This window comes from Falco punctatus (genome assembly GCF_963210335.1).
Source record: "Falco punctatus genome assembly, chromosome: 12".
NCBI lineage: Eukaryota > Metazoa > Chordata > Aves > Falconiformes > Falconidae > Falco > Falco punctatus.
In genome coordinates this window covers 2,929,827-2,951,642 of record NC_137592.1, presented here as the reverse complement: position 1 = coordinate 2,951,642, position 21,816 = coordinate 2,929,827, and the positions used below count along the sequence as shown (strand labels likewise).

Genomic DNA, 21,816 nt, shown 5'->3' with positions numbered 1-21,816 from the left:
CTTTAAAAACATCCTTGTGGTGGGTATTTATTTTGGTGATTTGGGAATTGTAACAGAAAGAATTGCAACAGAGCCAGAGTTGACATATCTTCCTTGTCCATCTGTTCTGGCTTTGGTTGGCAGTTGGGTGCTGCAGGGGAAGTGGGTGGGTCTTTCTTTCTTCTCACTCTGTTAGCTGATCAAAGGAAGATGAAATGGCATATACCTTAGTGCTGCCATTGTATGATGCAGAGTATCTTCATTGCTGGGCCACTTGCCTCAAGTGTAATTTTTCCAAAAAAGGAAAAGTTGTTGCAAGTTGGGCCATATAAATAATATTGAAAAAAAACCCCACAAAACCTTACTTAAACCAGTTTGGTTATAGGTTTCTGCTTAGAGAGTAAGAAAATACTTGCTTCTTTCTGGAGACTTGTTTTTCCCTGAACAGAATATTTAAAGCAGCAAGCATTGTTTGACATGCTTGTTTGGGGTTGGTTTTCTTTATCTCAAATAACATTAACTGAGAACTCTCCTGTGCAGTTTGGTGGAACTCACTCTGCAAGGGATGTGTAAAACCACTTTGCAGTAATTTCCATGAAGACCTGAGGTGACCTACAGCTGCCCCTGTTAATAATCAAAACTCCTGGATCCTTTTGTGATCCTAGGTGTGATACCCTCAAGATGTTAAAAATGGAGCTCCTGTTTTCACTTAATCTTCAGCAGTCTCCATCTTCTGTAGCAGCTTGTATACTTTCCTCAAAGATTTCAAAGTAGTTTACAAGCAGGGTTTCCTAAACTGGAAACTTCTCTTTATAAACGTGCATGTATAGCTAGAAGGAGCCAGATGAGAAAACTCATTATTTGCTGTGGCTTTGCAGCCTGATCTAACGATGTGAAAGGATGCTATTAATAGTTAGTGTTCTTAACCTTGAATGGCTTAAATATTTGGTGAAATACTGAATTTAGAACAATTGCATCATATCAGTATATGATTTCAATGGAGTTTGTGTAGGCAGCAGCTTTTCTCAGGAAATTCTTGTAAAGTTACGTGCCCTTGTTTCCTGCTACAGTAGGAAATTAGGCATCCAAGAACTTAACATTCCTTGAAATAATTTAATTTAACTTTTAAATGACCACGTGTGTCATCTGACATTTCATGCCAAGACTTAACAACTTGCTTGTATATAATTTGACATCAACACATGCAGGATAAAAACCCCATGGCAGTTCCTCCATGTGGTTATGAAGTGTGAGGGTACTGCATGGGTCTGAAAAAGCCTTTTGAGGTGTTTGTAGTTCTTTAGTAAAAGTGTAAAACTTCACGGTACTACGTACGTGTTTGTTGCTTAGATACTAGTTTGAGATTAGAAATGCTGCTTGGGGCAGCCTTCATTATGGGCAAATGACAAAATTCTTCAACCCACCCAGTTGTTACCTGCCCTAGAGGGATTGCCACAAATGTAACTTTTACACTGCTGTGAGTCATGTCACAGATGCCATTCGTTTGAGTGTTAATTTTCCCCTGTTTTCTTTCATTGTTAAGTATTTGGCAATACTAAATGTTAACAAGAGAGGCCCTTCGCAATCAGTGTCCCATTGTGGTAGCTCCTGTAAAACAAAAGCAGTTCCTGTGTTGTGTGTTAGGCATTTTGCTAATTTTCTAAATGCGAAATAGCTTTCTAAAGGTGAAGTAGCTTCTTAAAAACTGTATTCTTGCCAACTGTTTTTTTCTCTTTTGTTTTAAGAATAGCATATGTTCTCCAGCAAACTAATCCAGGAAATGTTTTTTATTTTCTGAATATCGAAATTGCCATCTAGCAGCCTAATATAGTCTCCTACCAAACCTAAACTGTGCATCAAGATTAAGTATACTTGGTGTTTATATGTAGAAAATAAAATATTTTAGTTTGGTTTTTTTAATGCTGAGCTCACACATTAAAAGATAGAGTATCATATTAATAAACCTACCTTATCACAGACCTGCTGCAGATGCTTAGAAGGAGTCACATGTGAGAGCAGCTGGACCAAAAATCCAGCGATGGGGTGTAGAACACATTCTTGCTGAATTATTTTCTATGACTAAAGTCCTCTGCTTTCTGTTTGCAAGTGTGTGTTGGGGGGAAGAAGGGGGGTAAAAAAAAAGGCGCTTTTTTTTTTAATAAATTGCTTTTCTTGGAATTGTCAGTTTGCTAGTTTTTAGTTTTAAGCATTCTTCTCTTTTTCTCTGGAAACCTTTGCCACTAACTTTACTTTCTCTTTCTTAGTTGTCCAAAAAATCTCTCTCCATTTATTTCTCTGCTTTTTATCCAAAATTTTGATATTAAATTTAAAGTTTTATGCTGGTAATATCAGTATCTTGCAACAACACCAGTTAGTGGGCAATTGGCAAAAACTAAAATGAGAGTTTAAAATGATATCTCTTTGTTGTAATGGTGCCAGCTGATTTTTAAACAAAAAAACTTTGAGATCTATTTCTTATTAGTGGAACTTACATTTTAGCTGAAACCATAATACAAAGCTTTAAAGTATGAAAGGTCATGCTAATGAAAGGAGAAGGTACAGGGTTGCTTGTGGGTGGATTTTTTTTTTTCTTTTGAGGGAATTCTTATGTTGTGAAAGCCAAGGTAAAATTTGCAGAATGGTTTTGGCTAAAAGTAGGAAAGAGATCAGAATGAATCACTTTGTGCTTCACTTTGTTTTGTTGTTTCATAAATGCTATTCATTTCACATTAGGGGAATATGGTTGTATATGTGGCTTGGAAAAAAAAAAAAAAAAAGGCCAGGCGAGTATGTGCTAGTGAGCAAAATTGTTAACTTTCTCTCTTTAGGCAAACAGCAGTCATGCAGTTACTGATTTGGTGATGTGTGGGTGTATATGTTTGAATATACTACTAGTATTTTACTGAATGGTGTAAAATCACCTGAGCAAGGTTGAGTTGGTCTATAAAGTTCTTTCTAAAACCCACCAATTGGACTACTTCAGTAACTAATATGATAGTAATGCCATTCACAAATAGGTCATCTGCCTTTATTGTAATGGTAATGCTGAGGGTAAGTTACTAACCTGCACAATTATGGATTTTTGACAGATAAAATTTGGAGTAAAGACTTTTCTCCTGGAGATTTAGTGTTCATTTTGAGGTCTTATTCTATATTTCATGAAACAAAATCTGTCTTCTGATGGAAACATGAATTGAGCAGTTCATCTTACTGATTTTTTTTTGGTTATGATTCATAAAATCCGAAGACTGCTTTGTTTAGATTTCTTTGTATCTTTGGGTGAAGCTTTGCTGTAACAAAGGCCTGCTTCATGGATCAAGAAAGGAGTTTTGAATATGTACCTTTACTTGAAAATAATCTTCCTTAGAGCTTGGTCTATTCTGATTTTTTTTTTTTTACTTGGTTCTAGTAGTAGTGTACTACTACTTTGTTTCAATTGCCTTATTTCTGCCATTAATATGCAAATAGGAAAAGCCACCCTCAGTGATTTATCTTCTGTGAGCTTCTCTAACAAATGAAGTTATTCTGATAAACATAGTACTTTATTACAAAACTTACTACACTTGTGGTCAGCTGTTACCAGTGCTACTACTTGAGTAAAGGGTGGGAAGAGGTGGCCAGTTCTCTAGAGGGTTATGCAAGTATTGGCTGGAGTGGCTTGCACCTTCCCTGTGGTATGCTTTTGAGCCTGGGCAGCCTTACTGTATGCCAGGTGACAGGCTGATACATGATGTGGTTTTTTTCTCTTGTCTACTGAAGCACAGAGTTCTGTTTCTGAAAGGTTTCTACATGTAACACTGGAGGAAAGGATTTTTCAGTGTAAGTGTCATTGGTGGAAAGAATGACAAGGAAAGGAAATGCCATTCCTTTCACCATGGCATTTGAATGACAATCTGAAGAGAATGGTTGGTTCAGTTAGCAATCATGCTGATGTGGAAGTTGTAGAGGTCCTACTCTGTTATCCCTCCTTGGCTGGAGTTGTCATATAGGGCCTACAGCAGGAAAAGGACCTGGTATCTTCCTTTCAGCAGTAGAAGTGCCATTCTGATGTGGGTGGAGGGCAAGAGGGTGGTTCTCCTTGCTGGTTAGGAAATACTGCTTTTATGTAATCTCTTTTCACACTCAGCTAGATGTGGAAAATAAAATTTGGGTGTGGGCATAATATCCTCCCATTAAGAGAACCTGGGAATTCAGTGACTGGCATAGCTGTTGTATGTTTCTGTGTTGAGTAAATGGAAGGCAAACCTGAGGAGTTTCTGCACTGTGCTGTCGTAATGGAGCACTGAAAAACCAGCACCCGTGCTCCTAAAACCAGTGTTCCTCACCAGAAACTGAAACCTCTCTCTCTGAGGTTGGGAAGTGTTAAATAGATTAAGTCTAGAATTTTGGGTACAGATTGCGCTTGGTCTTCGGGCATAAATTGTACTGCACCTTCAGGGACTTGTGCATTTTCAGCTTCATCTCCTTACCCCAGTGGACTCCGTATTCTTTCTTTGCCCTTCTTTTATGTCTGCTTTTTTGGCCCTTCCAATTGATTGACTTGTTCTTGGTTTCCCTGTGAGATTCTTTTCTGTTGGGCTGTCAGGGGTGTCTGTCTTCATGCTGCGCAAGCTGGTCTCATCAGGTGCAGCCTGCTTTTTCTCCCTTCTCCACTCCAAAGTGTAGGCCCCTTCCAGCAAATAAAGGTTATGCTGCTGTGACATGACTCAGAGGAGGTGACAGGGAGGCTGCTCCTCAGCCTGCAGCCTCTGTTACCAGCTTCCTGGTGAAGTGCCATATCATGGGTCCCTTGAGGCTTTGGACCTGGTATCTGTGCGCAGTGCTCCGAGGGCAGTGTGCCACAGGTGGGTAAGAGTTGAGCTGATAGATTGACACTGGCTCAAGCATGGAGTATGTGGGCAATACTATTCCATTTGAGCACCAAGTGGTTTGGTATTTCAGCAGGATCAGCATCCAGTACACACATAGAGGGGGACGGTTCTGCATTTGTGGTGGGAGACGGTGCTTCCTTGGTCCACCTGGGCATAACATTGAGAGGGAAGGAGAGTGTGCTGCTGCTTGGTGCAAACCCAAAGGCTTGCTAGTCTAAAATATGAAGCTCAGCAGTAATCCTTGATGGACCAGGCACACTGGGAACTGAAGAAAAAACTCTGGCATTACTGCCAAAAGCCTCATTTAAGGAAGGCAGAGCAGCTCTCTAGACTGGACTGGAGACTGGAATGGAACCCCAGGCTCCATTCTTACTGAAGCCCCTTGTTTTGCTCTCCAGACCAGGTGACTTGCTAACTTGTCTTGTGGGGCGGTGGGCCCCATGCAAGTGGGCTGCTTGCAGAAGGGATCCCAGCGAGCCAGGGCATGCAGAGTTGAGCATCTGCTGAAATAAAGGGAATGTGATGATACTTGGCAGTGTATGGATGCACGTTGCAGTTCTGTGACTTAAGTGTCACTTATTGATCAGTTGTCCTCCAGTGTGGTTTTTGGGTTTTTGTCCTTAAAAGCTTTTGCCACCACCGAACTGCAACACTGCTTTAATGTGTTCTAAATTTGGAATTGAGGTTTCTCTCTGTGTGGTCCTTAATAGGAAAATGTTATTTCTAGAAAACTGAACAGAAATCCCTTTGGCCCCGGCAGGAGTTTAGGAAGCTTCTAAATACAGTCTCCTACGCTCCAACTTTATTACTTAGTTTTCTTGTATCTTGCTGTGTTTTATCTTGTATCTTGCTGTGGATTAGAAATATCACTTGAAGATAACAATGTTCTGCAAAACAAAACCAACCCACCGTTTGTTGCGACAGGAAACATAGGTTGTGAGGAGACTTGACGTTTTTGAAACCTGCTGGTGGGATTAACTTGAGTAAGACAGAGAGGTCATGAGTATCTTGAAGTGGCATTGCTTTTGCAGAAAGTCATGGTTCAGTGCCAAACCAAAAATTACCTTAATGCCTTGCTTTACTTGATTATTATGTATGTGCTGCTGTGTCTGCTATATTTCCTACTACTTGCCTTTCATCTTTTAAATAATTGCTTCTGTTTTTCTTTGGTTTTAATAAAACCCCAAGTTCTTAATTTTTTCAGTACTTGATTTTGTCCAGGCAAATAGCAAAACTAAAGATTATTGATGTCTGTACTGGAAATTCAAAATCTAATTGCAATGCTTTAATAATAGTTTTACAGTCTGATAATACAATTGACGTAAATTGCAAATATTCTTTAACAGCCTTAATTTGAAAACTTGATGCACTCTTCAGAATGAAATATATTTATCTAAATGCTACTGTTTTTACATGAATGCAATAATGCCAACAGGCTATGATGGACCTGGGAAAAAAACTGTTGCTGACACAGAAATCCAGAGAAGGACTGTTTTTGATTTGCCTGGTTGCTCACAACTGCTGGTATTGCTGCTTCTAGAGTGGTTTTTCATTACATGCTTTATGCAGTTTGGTAAAAATGTCATGGTTGTATGCTTTTACTTAAGATAATGCGCAATATGAAACTCTTCTCACCATTGTGCATTAGTGAAAGGGAGTGACTTCCTTAGCTTAGAAGCAGGGTGTCCTTCCTTATGTTTGCTTAGTTCTTCAAGTTGAAATTGGGGAACTGGGATTGTCTTTGTGAAATATCAGAGTTAAAACAAATTCAGCAAAGCAAAATATGCTCCTTGGGTCATGCCAGAGAAGGCTTTAAAAATAATGCCTTCATTTGGAAACTTCTCTACATTATAAGACAATAAAAATAGTAAAAGACGTAAACGTAAAGCAAATAGTAGTGTCAATTACTGTTCTTGGTTTAGTCAGTATCAGCATGCCGGATCAGTGCTCTGTGGGAAGTTTTCAAAGCTTAGTTCAGTCATTTTAACATTTCACAAATTTTGGTTGAGTTTCCTTGTGGCCGCTGTTAAGCTGGTGTTAGTAGACCCTCTGACAAAGTGAGCTGATGAAGAGCAGTGTAACATTGTCAATGGCAACTGTTTGGGTTTTTTTTTTGGTGTTAGAGACACTGTAGCTGCTCGGTAGCCTAAGTTTGGAGAATGAAAATAGAGAGAGCTACTATGATGTGTCTAACCTTAAGATTGGTCGCTGGCTTGGAGGGTGGAGATTCCTGAGCTGCCTCAGTAAAGATCCCATTATAAATGGAGAGATCTGAGCGTTGTCTCTTTCAGATTACCTGGCTTGTACCTAGTTCTGTGGTTCTCTGTGGGTGTAGAGGTTGGCTATATATTTATTTGATTTACTGGGAACCGACTACTTGCGTGCTTTCTCCTCTCTTCAACCTAGCCCTTTATTTCTGCTGAGGTTATTTGTTTGTTTTTCAGATGAGACCCTTTTTGCTCTTCCTGCTACATCTGCGCCTCTGATGCACTCCTCTGCAGGCAAGTTCTTTCTGCTCACCTTTGTCTGAATACATCCTGCATTTCTGACCCGATCTCATTAACCCTTTGTAGTTAGTCTGCCTTTACTAAAAGTCAGCATGGGTCCAAGAATAATTTTGTTTTGTTCTGTCATGTTTTTGTTTTGACTTTTCAGTTGATCTGTTCAAGATTTTAATACACATTCATTTCTTGACGTGGTAAACTGTTTTACAAATGAGCTACAGCCATCTGTGAATTCTTGGACCCTTGATGTAGGAGAGAAGTTGATACTATTAACAGGTTAACACATCAAAGCATAGTTGCTTTGCTGATATAGCAGAAGGTAAAACTTTCTGCAGTATTTCAGATAAGTAAAATTTGTACCTGTAGTATTTCTTTAATGGTTTTTGCTAGCTACACTGTTTACCAAATTCCCATTTTTAAAAAAGTGCTTAATAAGAAGACTTCGTAGCATGCACATTTGTGCATGTGTTTATGCACAAGCATACACACATACCCTCTCTGTCTCATCTTGCCACCCCACTCTCCCTCTCTTACTTTGTTAATATTGCCTGCTGTACTTGGATGCTCTGCACTTGTCTGGCATCTTCAGCTTTACTGTGATCTTTGCGCTGCATAAAGTTGCTGCTTCTGTAGGCTCTCGCATACTTCTCTGCTAGAAATGAAATAGAATAACATACTTTAACTTGATACTTTGTTTTAATGGCTAATAGTATTTATGATAGAACTTGGAAGAACTTCTTAATAACTACCATCATGTGAACCTGTCATGAAAGTTTGTATTGACTTTAAGAGCACTTGCATTCTCTAACTTTCCTTTCTGTCCATGGTCACAGAAAAAATTATGGACTTGCAGGAGCAGCCAGGTAGCACTAAGTCGCTTGGTCAAGAGGATTTTACTGCAGTCCCGCTTGATACTGCTCCTTCTCTTCCCTCCTTCTCTCCTATCTCAGCTGATCCCTTTAAAGAGAACGCAGCCTTTGATACACTGTCAGGTGGATTAACTGCAAGAGGCATTTACAAAGAAAATACAAGTGAGGTTTATAAAGAAACTATGGAAAATGCAAGAAATCCATTTCTTGCAGAGGGGAATGAAAAAGACATTGCAGAGATGAAATACTCAGAATCCCCATTTGCTAAAGCAGAAGCAGCCATTTTATCTCAAGCGAAGGAAGAAACACAGCTAGAGGGCCCTAAAGAATTACCTAATCTGGAGAAAATGCCTGCACAGCAGCTGAAAATGTCTCCAGAAACTCCTCAAGATTTGTTTGAGAAAACAGAGGAAGATCTCTTTTACGACAAAGACAAATACAGAGGTGGTGATGATGGTGAAAAGGGGGCGCTGAAAGAAGACCCTCTTAGGAGTGAAGAATATGCAGACTTCAAACCGTTTGAGCCAATATGGGAAGTAAAAGGTGCTAGCCACAGACTGAGTAGTGTGAGAGAGGATGTTGGAAGTAAAATAGATGCCAAACTAGAAAGCAGTTTAGATGAGAAATATGGTGTAGGTAAGCTGAATGTGCAGAAGGATTACGAAAGAGAGAGTGAAGGCAGCACTGAGGATCGCTCTTTCCCAAGTACCCCAGAAGCTGTAAAAGAACCCTCACAGACTTACATCACTTGTACTAAACTGGAATCCTCTGTAAGTCCTGATGGTAACAAAGCCAAATCTCTTTCTCCACTAGAGGAAGGCACTTCAGAAAATAGAACCGATGATGAGAAAAAAATCGCAGAAATGAAAGCTCAGACAAGCACAGAACAAGATAATTTTAGTGCTCCAGCAGTTGGCAAGCAGGAAGGTCGGGAAGCTGACTATGCTAAAACAGAGAATGTATCAACAGTGCCATCTGACACTGCAGCAAATATGCCTGAAGGTCTTACTCCTGATCTAGTACAAGAAGCGTATGAAAGTGAAATGCATGATGCGGCATGTACAAAACTTGCTTATGAAACAAAGATTGATTTAGTTCAAACCTCCGAGTCAGTACAAGAGACTCTCAAACCCGTGACACAACTCTGTCCCTCATTTGAAGGGTCAGAAGCTGCTCCGTCACCAATACTGCCAGATATTGTTATGGAAGCCCCGCTAAGCACTGGGGCTGCCAGTGCAGAAGCATCTGCTGTGCAGCTTGAAGCTTCCCCATTAGAAACATTTATTCCTATTGCTAATTATGAGAATGTAAAAGAAGAGACTGAAAAACCTCCCTTATACCAAGAGGCAGTGAATGTACCACTGACACAGGCCCAAGAAGCAAAAGAGGCGTTAGCGTTTAAAAAAACAGATCATGAGAGTAGGGTCAGTCCTGAAGATGTAGAGACTCCATATATATCTATTGCATGTGACTTAATTAAGGAAACAAAGGCCTCTGGTGAATCTACTTCTCCGTCCTTTACAGATTATTCGAAGACACTAATAACAGAATGCACTTCTCAGGATGTGCCTGAACACAGGGAACATGTTGAAAAGCTGTCTCCACAGTTTGGAAAATCTGACTTGTTCAACAGCCAGGTGATAACCGACTTCACTGAGAAAGTGAGTGAAGATCCATCTCTCGTCTTAAAAAGTAAATCAACTGAGAACATTGTAATTGATGATGAATATGAGGAACAACTGGTGGATTCTGTAGCTGCCACAGGCAAGCCTTATTTGGAGTCTTTCCAACCCGAACTGGACTCTTCCAAAACTGTTGCTGCTCTGCCATCTGAGCCAACACCTACAAAAATAACCAAGACGGAGAAGATTCCTCTTCAAATGGAAGAGCTGGGTGCTCTGGCTTATTCAGCTGATGTATCTGTTGCTACAGAACCAAAACCAGGAGACAACAAAGCTCTCTCACCAATGGAGTCTTCCCCAGTCCCAGTGGAAGAAGACTTTGTGATGTTAGCTCATCCTAAAACTGCTCCCGAGATTTTGGCAGAAGCCACTGACAGAGAAGTAATGCACAAAGATGAAAGTGAAGAGATCAGTAAGGCAATCCAAGGTGAGAAGAGGCAGTTGCCTTGCCCAGAGCTACCCTGTGATCTGTCTATAAAGAATGTAGAAATAAAAGCTGAGGAAGATACTAATGCCTTGAAAAAGTCCTTGGAGGAGGTGGAGAGAGAAGTGCCTCAAGTGTCCATGATGTCCTTACCGGCCACAGATACCTCACCTTTACCTGCTGAAAAAGAGATAGTCAGTGTAGTAAAACCAGAAGCTTTTGAGAAGGAAGCTGAGCGAGAAGCTGCTTCTGTTAAAGAAAAGGAAAAACCTACTGCTGTATTTTCAGCAAAGCTGAATAAATCTTCAGGTAATCTGTGTATGCTGTCTTCCAGTTCACTAATCTGCATAATTCTTTAGCTAAACTTAAGCATGTCATGACATTCTTTTTAAGTCACTTTCTGTAAACTTCTCTATGTAGGCTGAAGGTTTACAGAAAATGTTAGTGCCTGCACTTTTACCTTTTTCATATTCTGATTGCTTTAGTACTTTTTTTTTCTGTTTATCAGGGATGGACTCACTGTCTCCTGTTTTCTTCTTCAGTTCTCCTGCTGGTGATCTGTTGATCAGAAATAATCACTACTCACTGCAAGCTCTTCTGTGGTTGTCTACAGGCTGGGCATGAGATGGCCTTCCAGATTTGCTCTTAATATGTATTAAGATGGTATTTCAGTCTGCTGTGTGTATGTGATTTGAAGAGGCATTTCTTTTCATACACAGTTCAGACATCAGATGTCAAAACTTGGGAAAATACCCTTGCTGCTACTGTACATGTCTGGAAAAGAACCTGTGCATCTCCACTCGCGTGACTTGCAGCTTGCATTAGATCGAGGCCAGTGGTTTAAAATAAAATAGTGCACGTGAGGGAGCTTAGTACTGGCGTTACTAGGAAAGTAGCCATTAAGAAGCAAGAGTATCCTGCAAACATTAAAATGGGTTTATACACAGCACAGATACTAACTTCCGTTTCTTTTTGCAGGTGGGGCTTGCACTTCAGCGTAGTTACTTTGTCTTCTAGTAATCTGTAGTTAAAGTAGTGGAAGGTTGCAGGAAGGGTAAGACCACTGTTGTTGCATTCAGTTCTCTGAAGTGAATGCCTCATGAAATTCCAGCTCTTTGTGTAGACTAGAGGAGTACTTTGCTTTTTGGTATTGCAACACTCTGCTGCTACTTGAGTTTTGCACCAGAAGTGTTCCTGCTAAAAACAGCTACTGCAGAAAGCACGACTCTGTTCTAAACAGAAGACCATATGTTTGTTTGTTATATTTGCAGGTGCTGCAGTCTACGGTTCATAGAATACTACATTCCTATTGTACGTCTTCTACATCAAATGTGTTTTGGAAGGGAGTAACAGGCGTGTGTGGAGGGGGAACATCAGGGTGTTGTTGCAGTTGCAATAGGATTTGGAAAATAAGATAGAAGATGTAGTTTTAACGTTAACTTTGCATGATAGTTGCTATTTGTCCTGTCTCGCCTCTTCTATACCTACAGGTAGGCAGAGAGGAGAGAGTTTCCCTTTTCCCTTGTGGTGAAATTTCAGCGACACCTGCATTGTTAAAACACTGTGTTTTGTGTTCTGTGAAGACTTCTCTCCTTGCGCTCAGACTTGCAGCATATAGTACTGCCTAGAGAACAGCTGCTGTGTATCTATACTTCATGTTAAAGGGTTAATTGTTTAGAGATCAGACTACTTAAAACCAAACCAACAAACAACCCCCCCACGTTACAGTTGATATACTAGCTTTTTAGTTCTTTTAACAAGAAGCCTTTGCAGAGGTGTATTTAGTCATTGCATAGATGTAGCAGACGGGGGTGGTAAATCACTGCTTTGGGAAGAAAGACTCTTGCTTTGGGTCTGCGAAGGACACAGCTGCTGCTCTTCTGTCTGCCAGAGAAGCTGCACATAAAACCATTTGCCACAGCAGAAGAGGAGAGAGTTGCATGGTGTCTTCGTGCTCCCATCCAGCAGCACAGTGCTGGGACAGGGCGCTCATCTGTCCGGCAGTGGTGTTAGTTGAGGGGTGGGAGCTGGGCCAGGCACATGGCTGGTCTGGTGGAACTGTCTGCAGCCTTGCTGTGTGTTGTGCTCGCTCTGTAAAGCAGTTGCAATGTTAACTTTGGACATGCTGTGTTGTTTGGGAAGGAAAATTAATCTTGTTTTTTGCTTTACTGTGGAGGAACACTTAAAGCTAAATAGAATATGAACTCAAAAACATGATCCATTTTTTTCCTGTATTTTTCTCAGCAATATGTGCTGTTTACTTTTTTGCTTGCTTCTGCTGTATTATAGAATACAGAACTGGACTTCTGAGACCTGCCTTGAACAGTCTAAGGACAAGCTGTAAACAAAATCAGTTGTCTGCTTTTAATACCACGCTACTTATGCACAATTTCAAAGTAGCATTAAAGAACTGATACATACATTTGTCTTCCATACTCTCAGAAAGGAGTGTTAATTCATCACAAGGCAAAGAATGGATCTGTGCCTGTGTTTGGCCTTCTGAGTCTAATTCTGTTGTGTGGGTTTTTTTCAGTCTTCCCATCAGTGGAACTGAAATAGGTTTTACTGTGCCTCAAGACTTCTGGAAATCAGTTGGTGTGATTGTACGACTGATGCTTGTTAAAACATTCATCTGCTGCTGCTTGTTAAAACATTAATCTGAACTGCCTTACTGATGCACTTAACATTCAAGGACCTTAATTTAACAGTCCTATTTTTCTGAAAGCTAACTGAAGTGCCAACATGCTTTATGTGTACCTGCAAGTGTAACTGCAGGAGTCCCAGCAGATTGCAGGGAGCTAACAAACCCTGAAAAGGATGTGTACTTTTTTTTTTTAAAAAAACCTCCACCCCTCCAATAAAGCAAACATAAAGCTTCGAACAGCCTCCAGGGTAGAATGAGGTTTGTTTAAAGCTGCCTGGCAGACCCTTGGGTAACCTGTTTTGTTTTGTAATGGTGTTGGACCACAGGGACTTCATACTCTATAGCTGCACAGGTTTGGAAAAAAACTAAACCCCAAACCAAATTCAGAACTGTAGTTAAGTATAAAGAAATGCCTCTCCTTGTTAGAAGCTTCTATTTATAGCAGTTTCAACAGCAGCTATCCCCACACACCACCAGCAGTTCCTACTGTCTTGGATCCAGTGATTCTCCCCCCTCCCGCTGCCATTCTGTTTCTCGGTATGTGCTGTATTTGCCTTTCTAGCAGATAATAATCCTGCTGTACTCTCACCAGACTTCAAAACGCACATTTCTGATCTCCATAAAAATAGCGCATATTAAGATGTGACTTCAGATTGGATGTTTCCTGATCGTTCAGATGCTGCTGACCTGTGCCATGGCTGGTGCACGTCCAGCTGTGCCAGGGCTTGTGCTGGTGGGCTGTGGGTGGGCAGCGGCAGGGTGCAGCAGGGACTCGCCAGTCGTATGTCACGGCGTGCTCCTCAGGGAGGGCTTTGATGCCATCTAGTGCTTGTAAACGGACTGTAGCTTGAGCACGCTGTGCCTTCTGGAGACTGCATCCCAGCTTTTGAGAAACGGAGCTGTTTAACTGAGTACATTTGAATCGAAAACTAAATAGATGTATTGTGTATCTCGGCCCTTCTCTTGTACTTTCTTCACTGATAACCCCTTATTTTATATCAACATCATTAATTCCCCAAATAGGCTAGAAAACCATGCTTTCCAGAAACCTTTTTTTGATTGGTAGTGTGTGGAGGATTTCGTATTATTGAATTACAAAATCCAAGTATTTTATAGAACACCCCCCAGCCCCCTGAAATCTAAACTTCTGACCATGGCAGAAAGTTGTGTACCGAAATGTAACCACATCGGCAGTTTCAATTAAACCTCTCAGTATGTTCATGGTCAGTGTTATGATATTTGAAAATGGCATTGAGATCATTACTATTGAGGCGGGCAGTTTCATGGGACTCCCTTCTTTCATAGTGTTTTTGAACATCCGGCTCTGCAGACATTCATTTCCAATTAAATCTTAGGGCTTCACAGATCTCTTGTTTTCATGCCTGCTACAGGAGGGCATTCTGTAACTGAGTTATAGAAACGTAGCTAATTACTGATAACTTACACTTCTCAGATTTTCTTGAGGGGGCAAATTCAAAGGTGAAGTCCAAGTGGGAAATGTACTTTGAGAGGTTGAATGAGTAGTACTAATGATGAAGCTTTCCTTTTTGCTCCTAAATGATGGGGGTAGAAATAAAATACTACCCATGATTCTGTTATAGCAGACCAGGTCATTACAGTTATAAGAAGCTTAAAATAAGTCAGAAATGCTGCCTTACACCAGCACTATGCCCATTTGGTTAATTTCTGTCAGTTCCTGTATTTATAGTTAGTTAAATAGAGCTATTCAGCAAATGGGAAGGGGTTTTTTTTGTTTTGTTTTTTCACTGGGGGAGAAGTACCTTGGAATGCTTCTGGAGTTTCCTTCGGGAGCTGATTATTTTTAAAATATTTTTTAACTCAACATAAAATCTTGATTTAATTTCATCTGATGGGATTCTTAGATTCTTTGATTCTTCAGGTCATCTTTATGCTACCAGGTAAATAATAATAAATTGCAGACTTCTGTTCCAGGGTGGAGAATTTGCAGAGGAGTAGGAGGAACGAGGAAAGAAAACAGGCCTAAACAACCCTGAGTGAAATTTTTCTGAAGGGAAGACCTAGGCTGCGTTTCATTAGAGCTGTCATGTCTCCCCTGTTGAGAGGCAAAGGCTTGCATAGGTAAGACCACTAACAGAGCAAGGCCTTTGGGAAGTTACTTGCGGAGTGGCAGAATTATGGAGAAAATGGAGCATTTGTGGCAAGTTATCGACCTTCCCAGCAGCACAGGGAGGCAGCCAGCATTGAATGAGGCTTCTGGTGAGAGCACTTAGGTAGTCATCCAAAATGCGCTCCTGTGGGGAGTCAGGAATGATCTTCAGGGCAAAAATAGTGTTGTCAGTCCGTCTGCTCAGGATAATTTAGCACAATTTAGCGTCGGTGTAGCAAGTGAAGTACTCAGCCTGCAGGCATGCAGCCCCTTTGAACATAGGCGCTTTCAGTAGAACAGTATGTTTAGAACTGATTGCATCTGGTTTGGATGTCTGGGTGAGTTGATAATCCTATCTTGTAAGTAGCCTGTTTGTTGGATAGTATTTGTTTAAATGTTGGTGTAGAAGCAGGCATACAGTTTCCCTACTGAAACAATAAAGCTTATACTGAAGTTTGTTGGCAGTGCTGGTACTCAGTTTATGTGTGGAATGGGGTTACACGGGTGTGTTCTCACCTGAAATAAGAGATGTGAGTACAGAGGGATACAGACTTCGTATTGGGTATCGTTTGTGTGGAGTGGTATGAGCAAACACTTGAGTATGCTAAGAGTAAAGGAGACTCTTGAGGGCAGGGAGAAGCTCCTGTGGAGGGAGTCAGTGGCCCGTTGGAGACACAGGACAGGGACTGGTAAGGCAGCTGCGCTTCCAGCTCAGCTGTGTGTTTGTCCATGTTCTGGCTGCTGCTCATCTGCTGTGGCTGCTGTATGGCTGCTGCTACAAAATGTCTGTTTAGGAAAGTCTTTCCAAGTGTACTATTTTGAGTATGTAACTAAAGAATAGGAAGAAGATAAAGAAGAGGCTTTAACTGTGTATCTTTTGAAATTTGACAATTGGTGAGAAGAACTTCCTGAAAGCATCAAGTTTTTGACTAATTCAGTGACAATGCAGTCATCTAAACAAATGTCGGGGGAAAATCAGAGAGTTTGGGCTTCCAGTTGATCTTAAGAATTTCAGCTCAAAGACAGAAGCAGTTTTTCAGATGTGTTTTTGTACTTTTTTGTACAGTGCACCTTTTCAAGTTTCATGCGCTATGATATTTTAATATACACTTCCCATTTCCCTTCTATAGTACGTGTTTAGATTTACCTGTTGAAATTGTGAATGAAATGCACGTCTTTGCATAACTTAAAAATACACTTAACTGGTGTTGCTGTCAAAGGAGGCCTTACATTTACGTAGCAATTGAAGCAATAAACAGGGCTTTCAGGTAAATTTGTGGTAATCTTTCTCCATGTAAGACTGACTGTTCTAATGGAAAGCAGAACTGTCTATTTAAGGACCGAAGCAGGATCTTCATCCTAGCCAGTCCACAGTATTTTTGTGGAAATTTATAAATGCCCTTCTCTAGTTCTTCAGAAAATGGTGCATCAAATGTTTAAGAGGCTTTGGAGCAGTGCTGGGGAGTTTTTAGCATTTTATTGTCAGCCCTAGGTATTACAAAGACTCCAGACTAGCAAAGTCATATTTTCTTCAGCAGGGATGGAAAACAGAATGACAACATTGTTCTCACAGCTTTTCTCTTTTAGATTCTGAGTTTCTAGTTTATGCTCGTCTTATGTCTGTACAATACTTTCTGTATGTTAGCAGTGTAAACTTCCAGGTTCTTGTTTTTATTTAAATGAAGGGAACGTTTAATTGTCAGATCTGCAGCTGACAAAAGAAATTGCTGATGTAAAATAAAAAGGGGGAAGGTGGTTGTAGGAATTGGGTAGAGGGCTAGAGGTAACTGTTCTTCTCAAGCCTCCATTAAGAATAAATACAGCTGAGCAGTTCAGAAGGATTATAAAAATATCAGCAGAAAGACTTACTGTGTTCTTCATTACCCTCTTGCTTTTGTTACAGGCACTGAAAGGGTCCTATTCTGTTTTCCTTCAAGCTTTTTTTTTAAAGGGAGAGGGGTGTTACAAAGGTGTCTCTGTTAGTCTTCTAGACAGTCAGACATTTGTTTAAAAAAACAAAACAAAACACGAGTGAGTGGGTATATCTAGGAGGTTTGTAGATGTGTTTTAACCATTGTTTGAAAAGCATTCCGTTCAAAGCTTGTCTGGTGACTACTTTTAGCTCTGCTCTGCTGTGAAAAGCAGCTTAGGGCGGTTTGGCTTTTGTTAGTCTGCGCTGAGCCTTGCAGCAGTGGCATTTTCAATGCATTGGTGTTACCGATGCACTGGTGCTGCTCTGCAGGGAGAAGCTGTTTCCCCTCGTGCCGGCGAATTCTTTCACTGCCTTGTGTCTTTTCGGTTTTGTTGGCAAGCAGTTAAGAAGCAAATGGCTGCACCAGTTGGGGATTGCATTTTATTTAGTCTTAGTGCCGGAGCATTAGGAGCCTGGTGACAGCTTGCACTGCGTCAGTGCTCCACACCCCGCGCCGTCAGCTGACCGGGCTCCTGCAGCACCAGTGCAGCAGCAGACTGCAGACGCTGCTGGGGAAGCCCATGTTTCCCATCCTGGGCTGTAGATTTCTTCTCTTGCAGCTGTCCTCTTGGTATGCATAATTGATAATCACAGCTGGAGGGTAGATCGTTTGTGGAGAGATGGACAGTCAGCCAAGCAGTTGGAAGGATAAGGGTATTTGTTCTTTTCCCTTTTTTTCTTTCTTTTTCTTTTTTTTAAGGTAAAGAAGCTGCGCGTTGTTTTTAGGAAACGGTGTTTGTAGCATGTATTTGGTTGTGAAATGTATGTGAAGATGTAAGATATGTGCATGCTATATGCAAAATTGCAAAAGCTTGAAGTTAAAATGGGTAAATGCGAGCAATGCAGAGAATAAATTATTTATGTAGGTGAAATAGCTTGTGTGACACTGCAGATCTTTTTCAGTCCTACAGAGCATATTGAAGAACAGCTTGTTTTGGTACGCACTGCACAAGTGCTAGCATAGTCTGAATTTAGTTGATGTGCCTTTGAAATTCCTAGATTATAAATAATATAACAATACTAACCATTAACTTGAAAGAATGTCGTGTCTGCATGCAGTTCATGTAGTTCAGTAATTTTATGAGGAGAATTCGCATGCGGACTACAGCAGGGTGGTGGTGGTTGTTTTTTTGTTTGGCATAGCATGTTTCGAGTATACCCTTAATCACGTTTGCTTTGGATTTTTCATAATTCTGTTGGATTCTAGGTTAAAACTGATTCTTTTTCAGAATTTAGAGACATACTATCAAATTGTTTTAGGTAAATAAGTAGCTAACCTTAAATTAGTGTGGTTCTGACCTTTGTTCCTGTAACCACCAATGGGAGATCACCAGTGTAAATCTCTGTGGATCATTACATTAGTGCTCAGTGTGTAAGAGTTTAAGCCTTATTTGAATATGTAATCTTCATACTTTATTGACAAAACAAGCTTTAAAAAAATTTAATCATCCTTAGATACTTAAATGTCTTCTTCTTAAAGGGCCCTGTCATGCTTGGTACTTGTGAAGTTTTCCTCTTTTTTTTTTTTTTTTCCTAACTGTTGTTCAAAATCTGTGTTTGTTTCCCACTTGGACAAAATTGCCAGCTGTCTCGTATCTATTGAATGCTCTATCAAAACTGAAATATGTAGCAAAAAAGCCTGCAGGGGAAAAAACTTTGCCCCTACAAAACACGTTTCTAAAAGTTCTAACCTTTCATTAAAGGGCTGTAAAATATTAGGAAAAGATATACTGCAGCGTTTGGTAACATGTTCTTGATGTGTGACTAGTTTAAATGTTCAGCGCCCCGTATGTCAGGCCTGAAGTTCTTGGGGTTGGAGGGGGGGGAAGAGGGTGAGGGGGTGAGGTCAGAACGTTTTTCTAAAACGTGAAAGGCAAGTTACCTTCTGGTATTCAGGCCCAATTTTCAAGTTTTCTTCCACAACCCGACGAGCAGGGTTGGTGGTGGTCTGTCCCTCGCTCCAACTGAAGGCAGACATTTCTGAGCCTACAGTTTGAGGCCCTGAGAATAATGGAGTCTTTCTTGGTTTAAAATTAACGAGTTGCCAATCATAAGCATGCCTGTATGGCCCACTTGGGGGGAGGCCAGTAAGGTGGGCTGTCTGCAGTTGGCTTCTTTGCAGAATGTAGACCCGAGTAGTGTGTAAGCACTACTGTATGTGTAAGCAAACCTCAAGCCATCCTACGTGGGTATTTTGTGCTAGTACAACTGCTTCAAGCAGTGTTTTAAATTCTTTGGTTTGCATAGTGATATCCCCTTGGGTGAAGGAAGCTGGTTAAGTGCCTATTTCTCCTTCCAAAGAAGTTCCTACTGCCTTGAGGTTTAATTATAATTTAATTGGTAGGAATAAGGTCTAAAAGAAAAGGGAAGCAGAGCAAGAAGAAGGTTTTCTGAGGAAGCAGAAGAGTCTGGTTCTCCTTTTGTAACTGTTGTTGAATCCTGGTTTAGTGTGGTTTCTGGTAGCGTTTGTTTATTTTAACAAGATGAAGAAGCCTTGTTTCTTGTCTTCCTTCGTGAGGTCGGGCTCCAGTGGCGTGGAAAATTATGGGTAAAGTTCAGGGACAGATTACACTCTTTGTCTTGCCCCAAAATAAATATAGAAGCAAATATTGCAACATGTTTCTTTCCATGCTAAAAAATAACCTTTTAAAAAAAATCATCAAATCTAAAAGCAGAGAAGAGCCAAAAGTATGGTTCATAGTTAGACTTTCCAGCTAAAGCACTACTTTCTAATTAATATAATCCTTAACTCAGTTTTGGTATGCTTGTTTCTTGTGCTACACCCATAGTAGTTGAGGAAGCAGCATAATGGAAGTGGTACAGCCTGTGGTATTAGTACCTGTGGTATCGATCATCTAGATAGGCAGGATGAAGTAGGTTTATTCTGGGGATGGCGTGACTTTTATTTTTAGCACTTTTAAAGACAGGCCCCTGTGGAGTAATTGGTACTAAAATGTAATATTTATTTAATTTTTAATTATTTCAATGAATTCTCAGGTTTTAATAGCCAAATAATGCTAATGGTAGGATGAACACCATAGGTATACTCTCAGGCTATCCTGGCTTTATATATTTATTTATTTATTAATGTGCTGAAAATCTATCTGAATTCTGGTTCAGATCAGTTAAATGGTGGAAAAGGTTGCATAGGCTTGTGCAGTCCTTGATCTCTTAAAATTTTTATTGTGAGTAACCAGGGCTTTGCAATAATTTTCCCAGTTCCTACATTGTGCGCACATGAGCGGGTGTATGATTAAGTAAAACTGAAAGAAATTCCGCTTTGGCTCATTAGTAATTTTTAGGTAGTATTTGCCTTTTTGGGGGACAGTCTTGTCGTGTCAGACTCTTTGCTTTCATTCTAGCATGTACTCGTGAAATGTGTATTGCTTTTTCTTGCTAGGGATTGTGGGGCAGATGTGCCAAGTCTGAAACGTGCGTGGTGCAGACTTGTTCTCTGGACCCTAAGGGTCCAGTCAGACAAGCCTGTCAGCCCCGTGGATGTGGCACTCCTTCGTGGTGCCTGTCCCCGCGACAGGGAAAGCTCTGTTGGTCGAAGTCAGCTCCACATGCTCGGCACCGCTTGTAGTCATGCTGTAACCCCCCCCAGTTTCACCAGCCTGGGATTGTTTTGTTGTTACTGACTTGCAACAAGGCTGTCAAGGGCCCTCCAAGCTGGCTTCCAGCACATCTGATCGGGGTAGAAGGAGGATTGGAGTCTGTGGTCCGGTCTGCTCCCACTGGCATGTCACCCGTGATTTCAAGTGGTCGTTCAGATGCAGGAAATCTTGAAAATGCCAAAGCCCCGGCCTGCTAATGGCGTTTGTGTGCGCCTGTGCCCGCGGGAGGGGTCAGGGGCTGCTCCCAGGGCCGGGGGCTCCAGCTGGGGCTGCCCCGCACCCGGCGCGGCCGGGCTCCCGCGGAAAGGCCCGGCGCAAAGCCCGGAGGCCGCTCAGGTGTGTGTCGCCAGTGCCCCTGAGCAGCGCGGGCAGCAGTTCGCCAGTCGGTGCCCGGGTGCTGGTTTTTGCCGGTCTCCCATGAATTCTCTGCGCGGTGCTATGGTGACTGCGGCGGTGCGCTTCAGCGGCGTTTGAAAGCGGCCAGCTTCCATCGCTTCTGTTACATGTCCGTGTTAGTGCAGCGCTGCCTGCGCCCAGGCTGATGCAGAGGAGGCGCCTGTTCGCGCCTCGGCACGGTTTTTGTTGGCAGAATATAAGGAATCTCTGCTTACCTTTCAGCTTACTGAGAGGTCCCAGCGCGACGGCCCTCGTTCGTACAACGTTTGTAAATCGTACGCTGTTTGCGGTTGTGTTTTGTTTTTTTTTTCATCATCCCTCTCCACAAAGGGCCTTTCTTTGGCGTGCACCCCCGTGTCCCCGAGCGCTGACAGGGCGGCCCTTGGCGCCCGGCCGGGCCCGCGCGCGCCTCCCGCGCCGCCCGTTGCGTAGCTGCGCCGCCGCCCGCGCGCCCGCCGGAAGTGACACGGCGCGGGCAGTCAGCTGCGCGAGGGCTTGGGGCGTGCAGCCGCACTCAAGATGGATGCCAAAATGGGTTAGTCCCTTTTTCTTGGTTTTCTTTAATACATGCGAAGTAAACGCGCTTGTAGATCTCGAGGCTTTTAATTTCTCTGTCAAAAAAAGGAGAGGATTGCTGCGTTCAGGTTTTATTAAAAGAGGATTATCAGGTTAAAGAAATTAAACCACTTGGGTTTGTCATCAAAAAACGTTAAGAATCGTTCGGTTTTAA

At 41.6% G+C, this 21,816-nt stretch overlaps 1 protein-coding gene across 10 annotated transcripts in view; it reads left to right on the top strand.

Moving 5' to 3' along the window:
* RTN4 (reticulon 4) overlaps positions 1–21,816 on the top strand; it is a 47,182-nt gene that overhangs the window by 8,912 nt on the left and 16,454 nt on the right. For 3 of the 10 annotated variants that reach the window (XM_080408062.1, XM_080408063.1, XM_080408058.1), the window contains one exon: positions 7,295–7,351. The exons of 1 other annotated variant lie outside the window; for it this stretch is intronic. In XM_080408062.1, the coding sequence (XP_080264188.1) occupies positions 7,295–7,351 (57 nt within the window). Of the gene's footprint in view, positions 1–7,294; positions 7,352–8,187; positions 10,639–17,530; positions 17,728–21,487; positions 21,622–21,816 lie in introns of those variants that run through there. 6 more of the 10 variants (XM_080408061.1, XM_080408060.1, XM_080408059.1 and 3 more) reach the window with 4 other exon arrangements.